The sequence below is a fragment of the Accipiter gentilis genome, chromosome 34 (assembly GCF_929443795.1).
Source record: "Accipiter gentilis chromosome 34, bAccGen1.1, whole genome shotgun sequence".
Classification (NCBI taxonomy): Eukaryota; Metazoa; Chordata; class Aves; order Accipitriformes; family Accipitridae; genus Astur; species Astur gentilis.
This window is the reverse complement of record NC_064913.1, coordinates 3,330,423-3,349,373: the sequence shown is the minus strand read 5'-3', so window position 1 is coordinate 3,349,373 and position 18,951 is coordinate 3,330,423. Positions and strand designations below refer to the sequence as shown.

At 40.3% G+C, this 18,951-nt stretch overlaps 1 protein-coding gene across 2 annotated transcripts in view; it reads right to left on the bottom strand.

The window, feature by feature from the left end:
* The window catches only part of LGR5 (leucine rich repeat containing G protein-coupled receptor 5), a 94,514-nt gene extending 79,753 nt beyond the window's left edge, over positions 1-14,761 (bottom strand). For both annotated transcript variants that reach the window (XM_049792006.1, XM_049792007.1), the window contains exon 1: positions 14,383-14,761. In XM_049792006.1, the coding sequence (XP_049647963.1) occupies positions 14,383-14,591 (209 nt within the window). In that variant the 5' untranslated portion in view covers positions 14,592-14,761. The remainder of the gene's footprint in view (positions 1-14,382) is intronic.
* Between the last annotated feature and the right edge of the window lie 4,190 nt (positions 14,762-18,951).

Sequence of the window (18,951 nt, the reverse complement as noted above, 5' to 3'; positions counted from 1 at the left end):
GTTTTGTTTAGAGAGAAGATGAATACAATGGTTAGACTATACTTATATCTCCTCTTCAAAATGAGAAATAATCCTCTTCATAATAAAGACATTCCTGTAATAATAAACCTATCAATATTTAATACTTTAAAAAGCAGTCTATTTGTATCTGTAAAAACTGTTGTCTTGAGGCAGTTGAAATTAGTATTTTGACAGCATTTAGAAAGGGTCAGTGTGCTCTCAGGAATAAGAATATTCACAAATATATTAAAATACCATGGAACACAGGGATTTGTTTTCACTTACAAGGTAGCAGTTAAATATCTTCCAAAGTAGCTAGGTGTGGTTTCTGTTAGAATGAGATACAGATTTAATCACTTTGGTCTGACCCATTTTGCAATCTCTTATTTTGCCCTTCAGAATACAGGTTGCCTAATAATTCAACTCTGTTTTTCCCCATTTTAATAGCTTTATAATTTGTAGACTATTCAATAATTTGATTCCATTTTATGACAGCTTACAACGTTCACCGTGATAAGACCACTCAATTTTGAGATTTATTTGACAATAACTAGTTCCACAAAGAGGATGGACCTAGGAACATGACAGAAATCTAGTCAGTGATCTGAGGATCAAATTTTAGACAGCTGTCTTATTCTCTACTGCCCTTACACTTGCAGTCATACTCTTGCTGTCTTGTATAGGTTTGTAGATTTCCAAAGTGACTGCCAAGCATATTCAAATGATATAGCATATAAAATTTAATGTAAAAATAAATATTCTAAGGCCCAAATATTTGCCAGAACCTCTTTCCCAGCCTGTATACAGGCACACAGTGTCTGCATGTATTCTACCAACTGCAACTTAGAAAGGAAATAATCTTCCTCATCTTATCAGTTAATGTCTTAAAAAGTGAGAGATGTAATTCAGACTCAATTAACTAGAAAAATCCTATGAAAAGCCTCTTGCTAGGTCTGGAATTGTAAACTGAGAAGCTTGAAAAAGCTTTGTTTTCCAGTGTAAGGTGTCTCTTTCCTACTTTAATAGCTTAAAGATGGTAAGGATAGAGGTCTTAAAAGCTGTGTAGGTACTTAGAGATGCAGATAGCAAACACAGACTTACTAGGAAGGGACCAGCACTGAATAGATGATATGGAGGTAACAGTTCCCACAGCTGATTGCCTGATGTCACACCAGTCACACCATGATGTCTTTCCTTCCAAACACAAAACAGCTAGGTCTACAGCTGTATCCAAAAGTACTAACTGCCAAACTCCCATGAATATTGGATACCTTAGTATGTATAACAGAACTTCAAAAGTATTTTCACTTTGACAGAATGAAAGATTCAGATACTGAGAAAAAATATACTGATTTCTATATCTTAGTATATTTTACATTTTAAGGGTAAGACTTAATGAGTGCACAGAGATTCTGCACTATACAGAAGCACTGCAGCTGAAATCATTAGCCTGAGGATGCATACATTTGCATTAGCCTGCATTTGTTCATGTCTCCAGAAAACATAATATGTATAATAAATCCAGTCATTTTACCAGAGACCTTTACCTAGAACTAGCAAAGCTTGTAGTTATATTTTCAGGTCTTCTACATGTGAAAGTTTAAGAACATAGAAGTTTTTTTAAGATCCCAGAAAAGCCAATGATTTCAACTACTGAACTAAATTGATAGTTCTGACAGATCTTCATAATTTTTAACAGAACTGGGGAACAGTGCTTCACTGACTAAGCTGTGGATCAGACCAAATGGGGCCCACTTGCCTCTAAGTAGCCCTCTCAGGACAAGGCAATGGTATATGGCAAACCTCCTCAGAAGCCAGAGAAAGACATTTTACATTCTCTGCTTGACAGTTCTGACTAGTGGAACAGTTCCCGGGATATCTATGAGCTGACTGCTTTTCTAAGAAGCAGCCTTAGGCCTTTTCTACTTTCTTTGTGAGCTGTGTTGCTGTCCTAAGTAACCTACAAAGGAAAATATCCTAAAATGGCAAAAGATACCTCTAGCCACCCCTACCAGCCCTGGATTTTAGAAGTGGCATAAACTCTACTCCAGTATCCCTTACTGAATTCTTAATTAGTATATTTCAAAGTCAACTGCATCATGCGCTTTGTGAAATACTGAGAGAGTAGCATGAGGTACAGAACTGGTATTAAAATCAACCTTTTAATCTTTTTAATATCACTCAACCTTATGTATATACTTACACGGTGACATCTCAAACTTGTTTCTCTACAGCAGGAAGCTTAAGTGTTATTTATTTATTTAGAGAAAATTGCAGGTCTATTTCATGTCATATGTTTGAAGAAATTATTCCATGGTCTAATGTGTACTTTCATTTGTCTAGTTTGAATTTTTATCCATCAATATTGTATCTTATGTTAATACTCAATATATTATTTTAAGGCAATCTGTTCTCTGAGTGCTTTACAACAATTTTTAAATTGGTTTAGGATCTCATGCCAGCAATAAACCGAACCATCATCTTGCCTATTAGAGCATTTAATTATGTATTTTTACTAAATCTGGCAGTCAGAGACAACCCTGCCAACAGGATTGTTACAAATATGAAAGAAATAAAAAAATATTCATAGGAAATAAACCTCTTGATTTTACATGAGCTCCATTATCTATTCTGATGGATGACAATGTAAAAGGAAAGACAGATAACTGAATGTTGTTGGCGTTTCTTTCCCCACATTTAAAACCCTGTGTGCTGAGATCAATCTCTATGCATGGCTATTTCTTTGTACTTGCCCTGACACATGACAAAATATTCAAAAACTGTCTTTTTTAACTAGAAGTAAAAAACATACATATATTACATCATTAAAATACTTACTGAAGACTGACATGTTCTGAAGCAGCACTGTAGAATCATCTTAGTATGCAACTTCAAAGCCTCTTTCTCATACTGTAACTCCTGAGAAATTCCACCTCATATTTCATCTTCATCAATAATGATGCCATAGTGCATAAAGAAATATTTCGAGCTCCCTTTGTTCTGTGTCATCCTTCCCACCTGGTGCAGCCCTGGGCTGTTTCTTTCAGGTCAGCTTACATAGTCTTGAACCATGCGTTCCCAAAGTGCACCCGAGGTCACTGCAGTAGCAACAGGCCTGCTCTAATTGCACCCAAGTGGACTGACTCAAGCGTTTAGCCTGTCACACTGTTTGAAAGACCTCAGTTTGTCTAATAAGACAGGAGCTGCTCCATGAGTTAAACAGCATACAAATATACTAGTTGCTTTGTCAAGTCTTTAAACCCATCTTCTAAAGAGTCACACTGGCTAGTACTGGTCCAAGGCATTTCATTGTGAATGGATGTGATAGCACAGAGGAACGCTCAGATTAATGGCTAAACCTGCTAATAAATGTTAGATTACCAAATGTTTTAATTGCTGGAATTGTTTCTGATAAACAACACCATTTTACAGATAGAGAACAATAGAAAGCTTATTTCATGTCTGATTTTGTTTCGCTCTGTTACAGCTAGACATGTATTTAATTTATCTTTAATGCCAGTAGTGATATTACTGACTGAAAGAATACAGACATAATGCTTTGCTGCTAAGGTGTATTTTTTTTTTCTCCTTTATGTCTTTCTGTTATTTATTCTCCTGTGGCTAGGACATCCATGCATTTACCAAATTCATATTGTTACATCATGATACACAGAATGGTTATTTTCATTTGGTCTAATCTTGATCAGTACATATTTATTGAACAAACACCTTAATGCTGCCTTATAAAAGCTGTGAACACTTTAATGGAAGCTCTTCATGCTGAGATAATCAAAACCGCTAATGAATGTCATTTACAATTAATTACTGTCATTGTGTACTTAGGTAATTATTCATTCACCAAGTATGAAAACCAAATCTGTTTGTGTACTCAACATATGGTGATATTTGGATAAAGAATGAGTAATTTCCCTTAGATTAGACTCACCATGACCCAACAGAACCCTTTACAATAAAACTAATCGTGACATACCAGGAGCTCAATCCGTATCATTAAAAGGAGTTTCAGTTCTAGCTTAACTGGGAACTGAATTGGCTCGTAATTAGTTTTCACAAGCCCTTATCAGAAGAGATTAAACTAGCAGCATGTTGAGAGCATGCAGCACTTCCCTATATACTTCCCACACAGAGATACAACACTGTAAATAATATCATCAAGCGAATCTGGATATTACAAAATTCCTTGTGAAATCTGATGCTCTTACAGCACTGCTCTATGGTCAGACAGGCAGGAACACAGAGCTACATGACTGCAAGATGCTCTATGTATGATTGATGATAAATGTAGAAAACAGACCACATCTGGCTTCAGGTTTATGGGATTCTTCACAGATTGACTGGAGACAGCCATTGAAGGCAGAACAGCTGAGGCACCAATATGTACAGAAATGTGATTTTGATAACTCTATTTGGTGTGACGGTTCTTTCTATGATAAATGGAATGAATGTAACACAGTGCTGTGTAAGCACCCTCCAGAAAAATCTGTTGCTCTTTTCACTGAATGCTATCAACAACAACAACAAAAAGACTGAAAAATGAAAGAAAACCCCTCCTTCCTCAAATGGCTGGAAAGTCTGTACAGTTGACCACGACTCCCTGACACAACACTACTCAAGTCTCCTGCCAGAGTCTACATCCTGACACAAACAAGGCAATAATGATCACTTGGCTGTATGCTTAAAACCTTTGTTTCTAAAAAAAAATTTGACTTTTATTTCAGACAGACATGCACAGTAATGACATATTAGAAGCTTTTCTGTCAAGAAATTAAAACTGAAGTGAATGCTTAATTTTAATTAATTAATGCTTTTTCCAAAATCGTCAGATTTTTCAAATTATTTTAGCAGTACCAGTTCCACACAATTAAGTTAGTTCCATTAGTATAAGCAGACCAAAAACTACCTGAAGTCTTTCTCCGTGTAAGTCTATTAAATTACACACATGGAATGACATGCAGGGATGAATCTGGCACTGGGCCTTTTTTCCTCCATTTAAATAATCCATCCAAATAACCTAAGAAACATTTCTGCTACAATATTCTTCCAAATATATCTGTTTCTACACAATGTTGGGTTTTTTTTTTTCTATTCCAGATGAAAGTTTTTTGCCTTACCAGTATTCAGTAAGCATTTGTTCTATTCTAAAAATATGTACTTCAAGATTTCAAGAATGTGTTCAGCTATGTTCCGTACTGTCTCTGGCCTTCAGGCAGATAGGATGTTCCAAGATGCCTGTCCTGCCCTTTCTTTTCACATCTTCTGTCTTCGCCAGAAAGAAGCAAAGTTCTGGCACTTGGCAGCTCACACTACTCTACATATGTACAGGCAACAGGTAAGAGGCAACGTGAAGCCTCCATATGCTGAGGAACTTACAGCCTTCCCAGATGCTATTCTCAGATCATGAGTTTTCACATTGTCCTTTTTCAGTGCTAGGCCTAAACAACACCACGTGAACCCCTTATTCTGCTACCAATTACTCTTCCACAGTGCCCCACACTCAATTTTAAAAACACCCAGCAGCAGTGCTGCAAACCTTTACTCTTCACCCCACCACAACTATATACTTAGGTGTTGTCTCCACTAGAGCCAGTCAGTCACAAACGTTTCTGATAATAACCATGCCAAGGTAACTGTACCCAACAGTCGTATTGCAGACACATGGCACAAATATACACTGTGATCTGCGTTACTGCCACTTCTCCTGAGGGTTTAAAATTGGTTGAGCTGCCTGACGAGAGCCACATTTCACTACTCTATAGCACCGATACAGACGGATTCCCAAGCTACCTGTCATCTCTTTCTTCACAATGCACTTTTTGCTTCTCTGTTAACCTTCCTGTAATTGTGTGTACCTGTTGCAGGTTAAAGTCAATATAGAGAGGCTTTATGCAGGGACACTGTAGGACTGGAATTTACTCCCCGAGACCCTTGTCAGGTCACAAGGTTAAACCTGCACTTCTTTTGGCCCTCTTCCAAATCCTTGTCTTTGCACAACTTCAGCACGAGTGCAGGCAATACTTCCATATTGCACCAAGCATATGGATCTTCTCTTTTCTTGTCAGCAGGTCAAATACTGCTTTCAGATGCCTGCATAAACTTCACTTGTTCCAGTAAGAATCTTGTATGTCACAGGGTTCAGCCCACATAGGCAGCCATGAGCAAAACCAAAAGGCAGACATACATCCTTATGAAGAGAAGAAAATCCTTTGGGATTTCACCTTATTTTACCATGTCATACTCATAATTAGCACCTCATTAAGTGTTTTTAATCTACATATCTCCATCGTTTATCAGTCACTACCAAATTAGTCAAACTCAGATGTAGGTAGTTGTCCCAGCCATCACGTACATAGAGTAAGACTACAGAAAAGTTGCATGATTTGCTTAAATTTGTAAACTACTTCATTACTGTATCTAGGGGCAGAACCCAAAGGTCTTGCTACCTAGATCCCAGCTATAGCTATCTGATCATACTCCCTATTCCCAGAAGGACTTCCTGCCCCTTCCTTATGCTTCCAAAATAGCAATCCCTGTGAACCACTGAGTTTAAGAAACATTGGTTTCTATGCCTTCATGGGGATGAATCTCATTTCTGGACACTGGACAACTTGGTCTGCCCCCCACCACAAACATAACTGCAACCTCATCATGTGCGAGACCAATAGGAGAAAGATTTAATTTCTGAGGCAGCCTCCATGCCAAACTGATCAAGGATAAAAGACCCAAAGGCAAATTACTCATCAAGGTGGTTCAGAACAGGTATCTTTCAGTGATGGGTGAGAGCGAGCTTTGTCTTATCTTACTTGCTTCCTTTGCCAGCTATGACCTACTTCTCCCCTCAGGGTACACAGAGACTCATTTACAAACTCAGTGAATGCCAAATCAGTGCAGTTACACTTCCCTTAATGATGACATCATCTCACATCTGTTCCCTCATTCACTTAGACTAGCATTTATATTATCACAGGATCCAGAAGACATGGTATAACTGGCATCGGAAGATGCCTACTGCTGCAGAAACAAGCATTAGGAAAGTTTTCTTTCTGTGTAATACCAGTGCTGTAACTATTCCATCCTCGAGCAAAGTAGACTGAAATGTTTGGTAAAGGAACTAACAGCAAAAAACCTGAAGAAAATAGAGAAGTAGTAGTGCTAATAACCAGCTTTACTCTTCTACCTTCTACCTTCCCTTCATAAATACCAGCATCAAATTATTGTACACTTTTCATGGGAAAAGCTGTATGACACAAGCACAAAAAACATCATAAGACTTAAAGGCTTACATTTATACACAATCATTATAGGACTTAAGTCCCAATCCAGCAAATACTTCTGCATTACTTAAGTACTTAATGCTTATGTTTGGTAACATTATTAAGCATGGTAACTCTCAATAAAAAAGAAAGCATTTATTGAAGTGCCTGCAAGAGAGGGGAGAGATTTTGTGTGGTGGGAGCTATAGTTGCTTGTATTGCTTTAGGCTGATAGGTACTTTTTTAATTTGCCCAAAGCCTATCTATACACACACACATCTCCACACACACAACATCCTATCTCCTGCACAAAAAGACTATCTATACTTTTACACCTTGATGCAGAAAGTTTTAGAAATTTTTTATCAAACACATGCCCTTAAAATTACTTAATTGCAATTACATAACTTAATACTGTTGAAAGACAGTGCATTCCAGGTTAAACTAAATATTAATTTTACATAAGATTTTGAAAAATTTTAGAATAAAGGCTTTTAAACGATTTATGATACACATAATGCTTTAAGCTGTGTAATGAGACAGTGTAGCAGAACATTTTAGTGAACCTATTCCACACAAACGAGTTAATATTTGGGGAAGGGGATAATTGTTTTAGAATTATTCAAGGCCTTGATCTGACAAACATTTGCACATGTGATTTCAGTGGAACCATTCCTGACACTAAAGTTAAGTATCTGGATAAGTATTTGCAGGACTGGAGCCAAATCATACAACTGGGCCCAAACTAAGAGCCCATTTGTTACCAATAAAATCTTAATTTGGGAGTGGCTGATTATTATAATTATCACCATTGGATACCACTACACTTCAGAATAATTATTTTTTGCAGCAGTGTCTAGCCATGAAAATAAATACAACTTTCTGGGATGGACCTTAGTGTTATGGCTACTGCCCCTAAAACCCAAGGCTCATAGCTTAAATTTAGTAAAACACAGCAAAATAATAAATCTGGAAGGTGATACAGAATGCACTGTCTTAGCAAAGGCCTTATCAAGCTAGGGACATACTCTGAGTACCAGCTCCTGGGGATCTGCACTTCTATCCCATTTGATTCCTGCTTAGAGTTCCAGGTATTGCTACTGCCTATTATAATACTAGCTGGCTTGTGCTCTCTCAGCTTGAGTGATAACACCTCACTGAGCAGCAACTTCACCTAAATAGCAAAGACACTCCAGGATGGATGGTATTTCTGTTGGGATGCTACTGCTTTAATACTCATTCCAAGGTCTCCAATTCAAAAATTCCAAGCTGTTGTCCATAGGCTTTTAGAAAAAAAGCACGCTTCTTGGGACTAAAAACAGGGGTACCATGAGTTACTGTCATACATAGTCAAAGCTGTTCGTTGTCTTAGTTTTGTGCGTTTTTCATGTAAACCTTGATTCCAAAAGAGAGAGAGTAGCACTCCTGCAACAAGTAACAGTAACATCGTTTCAGGTCCTACCCCTTCTCCAGGCATTAAATTTCTGACATCTGATCAGTAAAATTGTACAGAAGTTTCTCAGGTCTTCTCAGCAAACAGTACACAGCATGTAGTATAAGGATTTGCCACATGAATTGCTAAATCTCTGAGGACTAAGCATGCTTTGATCACATCTCATTCTTTTTAAAGATGTTAGGGTATTTTCTTCTAACTGAAGCCTAAAGCTGTTTTGGTATGTCAGAGACACCACATCATGTTCTGCCATCAGTCAGTTTACTTGGAGCCAAAGGAACCACACCTTATTTACCATGATTTTTACTGGGAAAAGAATCAGATCTGCTGGACAGTTCAAGGAAGGAAGTCAGGGAAAATACCATAAATTGTATTAATCAAGACCATTTAAATAACCAACAGAGAATTAAGAAAGCAATGCATGCAGATGAAATATTATCTTGGCCAACAAACAGAATAAAAGAAAGTGATCTGGACAGCTGCAAAACTGGTAGCAATTTTAAGCATTTGAAAGACAAATGACATGGGAGAAAAGACTGGGTTAACAAGGGAGCACTTGAGGAAAGTCTAATCTCCGCTGGCATGCTGGCTGGGAAGGTCAGCCCAGTGCACGCGTTCTCAGCTGGAGTCAGGCTCCCTCTGCCCAGCCAATTGTCCTATGCACTTCAGATACCAAACCAAATTGAAGGTGCCTTCACCCTGCCAGCTCCTTATAGTCTAGCAGCTTAAAGACAGCTTCCTTTTCCCTGTCAATTTATGCAGCGCTTCCATAGAGCAAATGCTACAAAGGAGAGAGGTAGTGTGCGAGTGCCTTTTTTTCCCCCTTCTGAGCAGCGCAAGGCTTTTTAGGAAGCAGTGTGAAGAGCTTTTTAGCACTGTATTCTCAAGCGGGAATAGTGACATTCTCTTCTTAAATACATTTTTAATCCAAATGTTTTACAAAGAAACTAACTTTGAGTTGACACATTATGTTTTGAAATTTAACGCAAATCCCTTCAGAACTGGTAAACATTAACTTTACATAGTTTGTCACTTCTTCTGTTTTTACCTACCTCTAATTTATCTATGCGTACATTTTACCTTTGCATACCTACTATTGCCATGAGTAGAGAGGAAATGTTCTTTTTTCTTTTCAAAAGGGGGATTTAACACTAAATTCTAAATCCAGAACCTGGATTTACCTTCATCCTCAACTGGGACAAGACTCAGATTATTAACTGAAACCACATGGAAAACATTTAATTTATTTCAACTAGAAAGGCACAAAAATGGTTTATAAAGTTTGTAGCTATGTAAAGAAGTACTTTCTAAGAAGAGGCAGACATTTTACTAACTACCTAACACCTAAATTTTGTCAAAGGATCTGGAAGTTGTAGGACACTTTATAAAGCTTACTTCTTCATAAGAAGATACCTTGCTGTTTGTTGTCTTTGAAAAACTATGGTAATTCCCAGGATAACTTAGACAAGATGCAGACAAGACTTGAGTTTGCACTGTGAGATCAGAATGACTAAAATAATGCAAATCTACCTTAAAGGGTTGGTCTTCATGTTTTGGGTTATGCCTGACACAGAAACAACTATCTGCCTTATTTCAGAAGTGTAGTTCATTTCTGGGAATATACTTTTTAACCTTCAAAAAGCAAATACTTTTTTTCTCCCGAATTCTTTGTAATTTTTTTTTTTCTTTGACTGTGCTCTACAGGAATATTTATCATCAAATACAATATTATGGCAATGAATGAAGCAGAAGGCCAAAATTTATTTGAAAACTTGTATTTTAGGAACCTTATAATATGCACTGTTTTCTTCTTCATAGGTTTTACTGTAATACTATCATTGTTATTACAGTTTTGAAAAAAAATTTTTCTTAATCAATTATATCTATGAAGAATTAAAAATTATATGAATCAGATTTTCCCAAATGTTACTATGCATATTTACAATGTACTCAAAATTAAACTTTTTAAATGCAAATAACACATATCCCAAAATAAAACATTAAGTAAACTATAATGTAAAAGACAACATCGTACACTGCAATATTTATACATGTATGCATGCATGTCTATGTCAATCTAAGATGCTAACATTATGAAAATATTCTGCTTAATATTCCACTTAAAATAGTCCACTAAGTTTATCATTGAGAGTTTTTGATCACAAAGAACACAGTACCTGAACTGCTAGACAGCCCTGGAATTTATAATAAATTTACTTTTCTGTGCTATCCAGGAACATAACAGAGACCCTCAAAATCGTTAAGAGCTATCTTCTATATTGTCATCACACGAGATCTGAAAACAGATTTTTTTTTTTTATACTCATCATACTAAATATTGTTGAACAGGAGTTGCCAGAGTTGACACTATTTTTAATGAGTAATTATTTAGGAGAAGTAGGGTGAGTCTGTGGTTAAAGAATAGAGTTAGGATAATAAGGCATTCTGTCTTTAATTACTGGCTTTGTCATAAACTTTACCTCTAACTTTGAGCAAGGCCTTCTTTGCCTCAGTCTTCCACATCACAGTAAATGGTAACAATATTTCACTAACTCACAGGCTTCGTTTGAGAATTAATGAGGGTCCCATGTGCAAAAGACCTGCAGATCCTGGCTTCTTCTTTTCACTGTGTACTGATAGGAAAGTGACATGTTCTTAATTTGAAACAGAGACTCAGTGCTGCCCTTCATCAGCACATGGAATTCTCATTTATGTCAACAGGAATTGCATTAAATACACTGAGTAGATTATTTAGCCTAAAAGTAAATGAAGAAAAAGGAATGGAAAGAAACTCCTGGATTCTCCTTGTCTGCTCTTAAAAAGTCTAACAGTTCATGGCAGCACACACATAATCATAAATAAAACGATTTTTGATGGGAGGCAAGAATTGCTGCCTGGGAATATAAATGAGAATGGGGAAATGTGTAGCAGGTCCATCTGTAGACTACATTTAGCTCTGCTGCAAGAGCACCATCATAAAAAACCATGCAAAATTCAGTCACCATAATATATCATGCTCTGTACGCATTTGTCCCAACATAAACCAAACCTTAATGGCCTTGGCATTTCAACTTTTCACGCAATTTCCAGTGTGCACCAAGAAAACATTTACCTTTCATTTTTCTATGCGAGTATCCAGATAAGATAAAAATGACAGAAATTCAGAAAAAAAAAAATTTAAAAGCCCAAACTTAACACAAGGTAGTACCACACACCATTTTTGGTCATGTACGTCTACTGTGCAAGAACAGATCCAACTAGAGAAGACAGTTTTTTTTGCTGGAAAGAGAGTTAATTGAGTACATGGTTTTATGTCCTGCTTTGATCTGAAGTAAAAACTGTCACAGTGCAAAAAAGCATTTCTGTTTTTCTGGGGAAAAAAAATTAAAAAAAAAAAATAAATCAAGGAGCATCTGGTTGGCCACTACCAAGCTCAGGGAGGCAAACATCTCTGCAACAAGCAGGCACATTTTAAAATTTGCCATTGCTTCGCCATCTACAGACAATGAGACTTGACAGTTCTTTATGGAAGGCAGGCAGGAGCTACAGCTCTGCATAATTAGGCAATAATTAATCAATGCAAGGATAGCAGCCTGGTAAATTTGGAAAAGGGCAAGTGTACCTGCCTATGTGTATGAACCAGTCTTTTATACTGCATGTCTTTTATACTGTTATACTGCCTGTATGCAGCCTTGGCCATTTAAAAGTCTGCCTGTCCCACAGTGGTGGTTTTTTACTTCAGGGTGTACGCTACTGAGCGGCACAGAATTCTGACCGGAGAAAGACATTCCCCTGCTGAAGGACAAGAGCATTTAAAAACAAAAGTGCAGACCAGATCACAATCCTACCGAGAAGCAGGTTACTGGAGGTATATATCTTTTCAACAGCAGAAGACCACAGCAGTGGTATTGAGACATCATCATGCATATTTATGTTCTCTTTTTCTTCATAAAACAGTCAAACAGTGGGGTTTCTAAAGTTTTTTCCAGTTTTAGCATTCCTCCAAACAACGAAGAATTTAGGGCATCTACTTCTTGACACAGGATATGTACAGCTTAAGTATGCCTTTATACCTTTATTACCTATCTTTCTGCTCATGACTTTCCAAAGCACCAGAAAGCATTGTGTCTTGTGTAAGCCCAAAATGCTGACCTGCTACTTCTGAAACCAGTGGGATTGTACCTTTATTATGTATAGCCAAAGTTTTGCTCTACTGTAAGTGGTCATTCAGTAACACTGACTCTTGCCTCTTAACGTTACTAATAGCTTTGACTTTGAAATGTTTATGATAAAATGAGCTAAACCTGATCTTGTTAAGATGAATTTCAGAACAGTATTTACATGCATAATATTTAGAAAAGTCTTTCAGCTGCACATTCTCTTTCTAAACCAATGCTATTTTCACTAAACTAAGCTTTCTCCTAACATATACTTAGCACTTAGATTTTATTGGTAGCACTTCATTTCTACCATGCCTGTTATCATGTTTGTACTTCTCTTAGAAAGGCCATTTCTAGTTTAGTTTCATCTACCTTCTCAGATGCAACATACATTTTATGTCCTTTCAAGTATGGCACTAACAGAGAAGTGAGTTCAGAATTATCACTTTAGTACCCCAGACACAAAATACAGTGAAAGCATCTTTAGAGTAACCATAGCAGCAGTCATGTCAACAGCATGTCAAAATATACAGATGGACAAACACATTCAGAAACAGACATACTGTATGCTGGGTATGGAGGATAAGCATTCCATTAACAAGCTACTGGACATGCAGCCACAAATAACTGTATGAAATCAGTACGGAGGGCACTAAAATAACACTTCTAGTGCACCAACACTTTCAACACACAAAACCAAGAGAGGCTAAACGCTGACCCTTCCGCCAAAAAGAAGGAAGCAAAGTTTCCCCACAGTTTGGGGTGGTTTTTTTGTTAATACAGAGTTTCTCCGTTCTCGCCGTCCCTGTCCCTTACACGCTGTAACTCGGCGCGCCCGAGATGCGGAGGAATTTCCAAGCACCGCAGCCCGGCCCGGCGGGGATGCCCCGTAAGGCGGGTACTTTGAGGCTGACGGAGGGCTCCGGCGGGGTCGGGAGCGCCGGCTCGGGGCACAGGCACCTGCCCGCCGCGGCGGCGGCGGCAGCGCGGGGCCGCCCGGGCTCCGCACCGGTCAGCGAGCGCTGCCCGCCTCCTGGGAGCTGGTTTTATTTATTGCCTTTCCTCAACCCGAGGGGAGATCTGTTAAAGATTAAATCAGCAGCAACCGCAGTTCAAAGCCCTGTCCCGGGAAGCAAAGGTGAAGATAACGTCCCTGCAGATCGAATCGGGTTTGTGCTGTTGCAATCGCTTTTAATTGCTCTCTAAACGGCACATCACACGGCGATCCCCCAGGCGCCGGACCGGGCACCCAGAGAGCCAGATACCTGTAAACGCTTTACAACCCGCCCGCTGATTAAAAAGCGATTAGGCACTCATTTGAAGTCGGGTGTTTTCTACAGGCAGCGGCGCGGCAACGCACCGACCACCCCCACCCCCCAACCCCTCCCCGCGTCTCCTGTCACCGACCCGGGGCCCTCCCGCGGGGCCGCCCCGCCGCTGCCGGCTCGGCCGCCGGTGCCCCCTCCCCGGCCCGCCCGCGAGGGCTGCCCACACTTACAGGTAGGAGGTGAAGACGCTGAGGTTGGCGGGCACGGCCGTGAGCCCCAGGTCGGAGCAGTCGGCGCGGAGGAGCATACCCTCCTGCTCGCAGCGGCAAGGAGCCGGGCAGCCCCGCGGGCGCTGCCCGCCGCCCCGCGCCCCTCGCCGCAGCCCCGGCAGGCAGAAGAGGAGGAGGAGAAAAAGAAGGACGGCGCGGGCAGCCGCCATGAGTCCCGGGGGGTACCTAGACCTGCGGGTCGGCCGCTTTCATGCCCCGCGGCGCAGCGAGGGCGAAAGGCGGGCGCCCGTTTGAGCTCGGGGAGCTGCTGCTGTTGCTGCTGCGGCCGCCGCCGCGCCGCTGTCTGTGGTAGCATCTCAGCTTACACGCTGCTTTAAAGCCCTGGAGCCGGCACTGCGCGCCCGCTGACGCCGCCCCAGCCTTGCCCGCCGTAGCGCGGCGGGCCCTGCCCGCGTCGCCGTACAGAGCGGGCGGGCGGGGGCGGCCGCGGGCCCGGCGGGCGGGCGGGCGGGGAGGCGGGGGGGGGTTCGCCTCCCGCCTCCCCGCCCGCCCGCCGGCCCCGCGGCCGCCGCCGCTCCCCAGGGCGGTGATCTTCCCTCAGGACGGTTTTCTCCCCTGAGGACGGTGATCTCCCTTCAGGGCGGTTTTCTCCCCTCAGGACGGTGATCCCCCCTCAGGGCGGTTTTCTTCCCTCAGGGCAGGGGCGCGCGCGGTGGACGTTTCTGGAAAGCGGCGGGAGCGGCGGTTGGGGCAGCGCGTGCGGCGGTGTCGTGAGGCAGGACCGTCTTCTCCCCCCCCCCCCCCCAATCACTTTTTGAATTAGAGCTTCGTTTGAGGGGGTCTGAGGCAGTAGGGAGGGGGGTCTGTGGGGTGGCGGGAGAAAGGCTTGGGTGTTCCTTTGGGCTGGAAGGGAGGTGTAACCCGGGTCTTAATTACGGTCGGGAAACCCACTCGTGGGGGAGCGGTGCCAAGCGCAAGAGCGAGAGATGGTCCCGTTCAGAGGTGGAGATCCACTGGCTTTCCTCGCTCCTGCTTGGTGAAATTGCAGGCTTGCCAACAGGCAGCGGTTTTCTAAAGGAGACGGGCTGACAAGAGGAGCTGACTTTGCAGCAAGGCTGCCGTTGAAAGCTCTTGAGCTGTCCCTCACCCTGCGTCTTGCCAGAGGTGTCCACTCCTCAGGTTGTGAGGAAAGTGGCCTTCGCGCTACTCTTCTGTGACTGAGTATGCCAAAGCCATTGGTGACAGACCATTGAGGATGGCCATTTTTTTGAACCCTTTTTTTCCTCCAGATGAGTTTTCAGTGTGAACAAAGTTGACCACAAGCTCCAGACTTGAGACTAGCTACCAGTTTAATAACCCAGTCCCAGCCCAATTCCTGTTTAGACTGGTGACTAAACTGTTGGTCGGGCTACTCAGTATATGTTGGAGAGTGTTAGTTAAATGTTTTCTGCTACACTGCCTTTGAATCTACAATTAAGTCCGAAATGAGAGCCTGATGAAGAGGCCGGCAAAATACATGCTTTTATATTCTACCCAGTTTATAATCCCTATTCCCATCTCTGGACCATCATTCGATGTAATCCGAGCTGCAGAAGGATCTTGTACTGGAACTCAAGTGCTTTACTTAAAATAATAAAAAAGGAATCTGCTGTCTGGCTGGTTAGACAGGCCAGAATGTTTTGTAAATCTAGGCCTCTGAGGCTGCTGGGAAGCTTTTCCCCACGCATCACCGTATCGTAAACTAATAAAAACAATGGTTGAAAACACAGATTGCCCAGAAGAAATGCCTGAGGAGAAAAATTGTGCAGGAAGCGGAGTTTTCATTATGTACCTTGATACCTGTCCTGGAGACCTGTTCCCCCCAAACCTCTGACTGTTTCTTACCTGTGTCTAATACCACTGTGAAGCAGCAATACTTTCATCACAGAATTTTGTGGTTTTTAAGAAGTTTCACGCTGTGCTGAATAGGTACATACTAATGGTTTGATAAATAGTGAATACTTTACTTTCTTCTGGAGTGAAATAGTTTCTGTTAGGCATCTGTACTGCATGATATTAGAGTCCTTAACATGAGTTGCCAAAAGACATCAGAATAGTTGTAGTTAACAAATAAGTAAATATTTTTCATAACTGTAGTGAAATAGTATTTATATAACCCGAGGCTATTGCACACATATTTTGTTTGTTCTAGAAAGCAAAGTGTATACTGTTTGTTCATTTTCTGTTGAAGATTTATCAGCTTGCGCAAGATACCTGAAGTTAGACATAGATTAATTAGTAGTGAGGGTTTAACTGTAAAAATCCTCCTTTGAATGTTGTTTATTTTGCATGAATACATTTGTTCAGCTAATGACTTTCATTGAAATATTTAATGTACTTCGATTCAATTTTACTTAAAGATTTTTTTGAAAGAAGAGTAGCTTGAAGATTAAAAGAAGGATTTGATAGGAATGGATATGGATAATTCCTACCTTTGTACATTTAAATTGGGCTGTGCAGTTATTTCCTTTTCATTTTTCTCATAGGTCTCTGGTTTGCCATAAAGAGAAAAGGAAAAACATATGTCAGTTTGGTAACATCTTTGGGAGGTGCCGTTACTGTTCCAAAAGGCCATTGGGACTACAAGATTTCCTGCAGGTTCTGACATCTCAACATAATGTCCTGGTCACTTGGAGTGACATCCATGCTATAGCCATCAGTGGTCTTCGGCTTTCATCAAGGTAGTAAACAAACCCCTTAGGGATCTCAGGAGAGTGCTCTCTTGAATCTCTTCCTGATACTCGGGCAAAAAAACCTGTCTTCTGAATGTGATAGATAATGTGACAACCCTCCAGCCTAGGGTTTATCAGTATAAAAGGTATCTTTATGGAATGTTACATATGAATAAACAAAATGATATGCTGTGTTATATATTGTTAGCTCACAAAAAGCATAGTAATTCTTATGTCAAGAATGCACAACAGTTACATATTTAAAATGCATCTTCTAGATTGTTACTTACAGCATGACAGATTTCAGACTTTATGTGATATCTGATTTTTAAATATAGGACTGTAAAAAAGAAAATCGGATATCCAAAATATTCACTGCTATTTCTGTTTTGTAAGTTTACACTGGACGAATTGATTTTAAAAAAGTGTGGCCAAAGTGTTTAATGGTGGAAATTTATGCTTAATCCTGAAACGATCAGTTATCCCAGCCAAAATGGAGTTTAAAGCAGAAATGTTAACAGATCCTGCACTAGCAAAGGTAGCAGCTAGTGCTTAAATATTAAGGCAAGTCCAATACACTGCCAAAGTAAAAAGCACAGTGGCAAAGGACAAGGTGGTTTACAGCTGAATGTAGCTTCTTTTTCCCTTTCCTGTCTATGGATGTCTATGGATGAAGGGTAAGTTCCTAGAAGGCAGTACAACCATGTGATTAGGCTGCAGAGAAAATAAAGCTCTTGTGCAGGGTGGGATTTCTTTTTCTGCCCATTGGGAGAAGAAATTCTTCACTGGATGTGTTGAAGTCATTATATTGAAAGGGTTCATTAGGCAAATGTGAAGCTCCGAAAGCCCTTAGGCTGTGCTACTGTAGAGTAGTACTCCAACTGCCCAGTGGTCTGTGCAGAAGGATCCTTTCCTCTTTGCAGGACACCTGATTTGTCCTTTTATTCTGGCTAGCCCTGGAGAACGGTGTGTGTCTTTTAAGATTTATCTCTATATAGGGGTTTTATACATACAGCAGAAGGCTATTTATATACTGTGTTCATTTGATTCCGTATGTACCTATTGGTATACATTCACATTCATTTGCATCATGTGTCTGTTGTGTTTCACTGAGGATCTTAAGCTAACACATGTATTTACATCACTTTATTAAGCCGTGCAATGTTCTTCAGACCAAGGCAGATAGCACCATTTCTGTTTTACATAGTGATAAATGCTGGTACCCGCAGTGTAGGATGGTTAGGGCATAGTCACTCCTAGAAACAGAAAGAAATACAGGAGTTTCAATTACCCTGGCTCAATTTACTACATGGCTACAGCATGTCAGTCACGATACTATTATGGATCATCTGACATCAGCTTGTTTTTGTTCAGGTTTTTTTGTGCTATTTAAGGCATGCTATGTCATGCATCTTTAGAAATTGTAATTTTTTATATTGATTCTTTTATTTGGCACACTGCCACCTAGCTGCACTCTTCCCTCAACAGTCTGTAGTTACTGTGATGTTAGGACCGAGATGAAACATTTGACAGGTAAGATTTACTTGGGTTCACCTGAAATATTCTTCAGTAGTCAAGTTCCTGATGGGAAGAAGGGGCAAAAATAGAAAAACGGTATTATTATTACTGTTACAGTTCATACAGTGACAGTTGACTTATCCGTATAATTTTGAAGCAAATGCTGATGTGAACATTATTTTTAGTCTGAAAATATCTGATAGTAAAGCTTGCAACATTACTGGAAAGGTCAGGATTACCCAGGCACGTTTTAATAGCTAGGCATTTGGGAAAAGAAACAAGGAAAAAATGTAAATACATGGGATGCAGATTTACTGAATGTTTGTTTAGAGGGAATGAA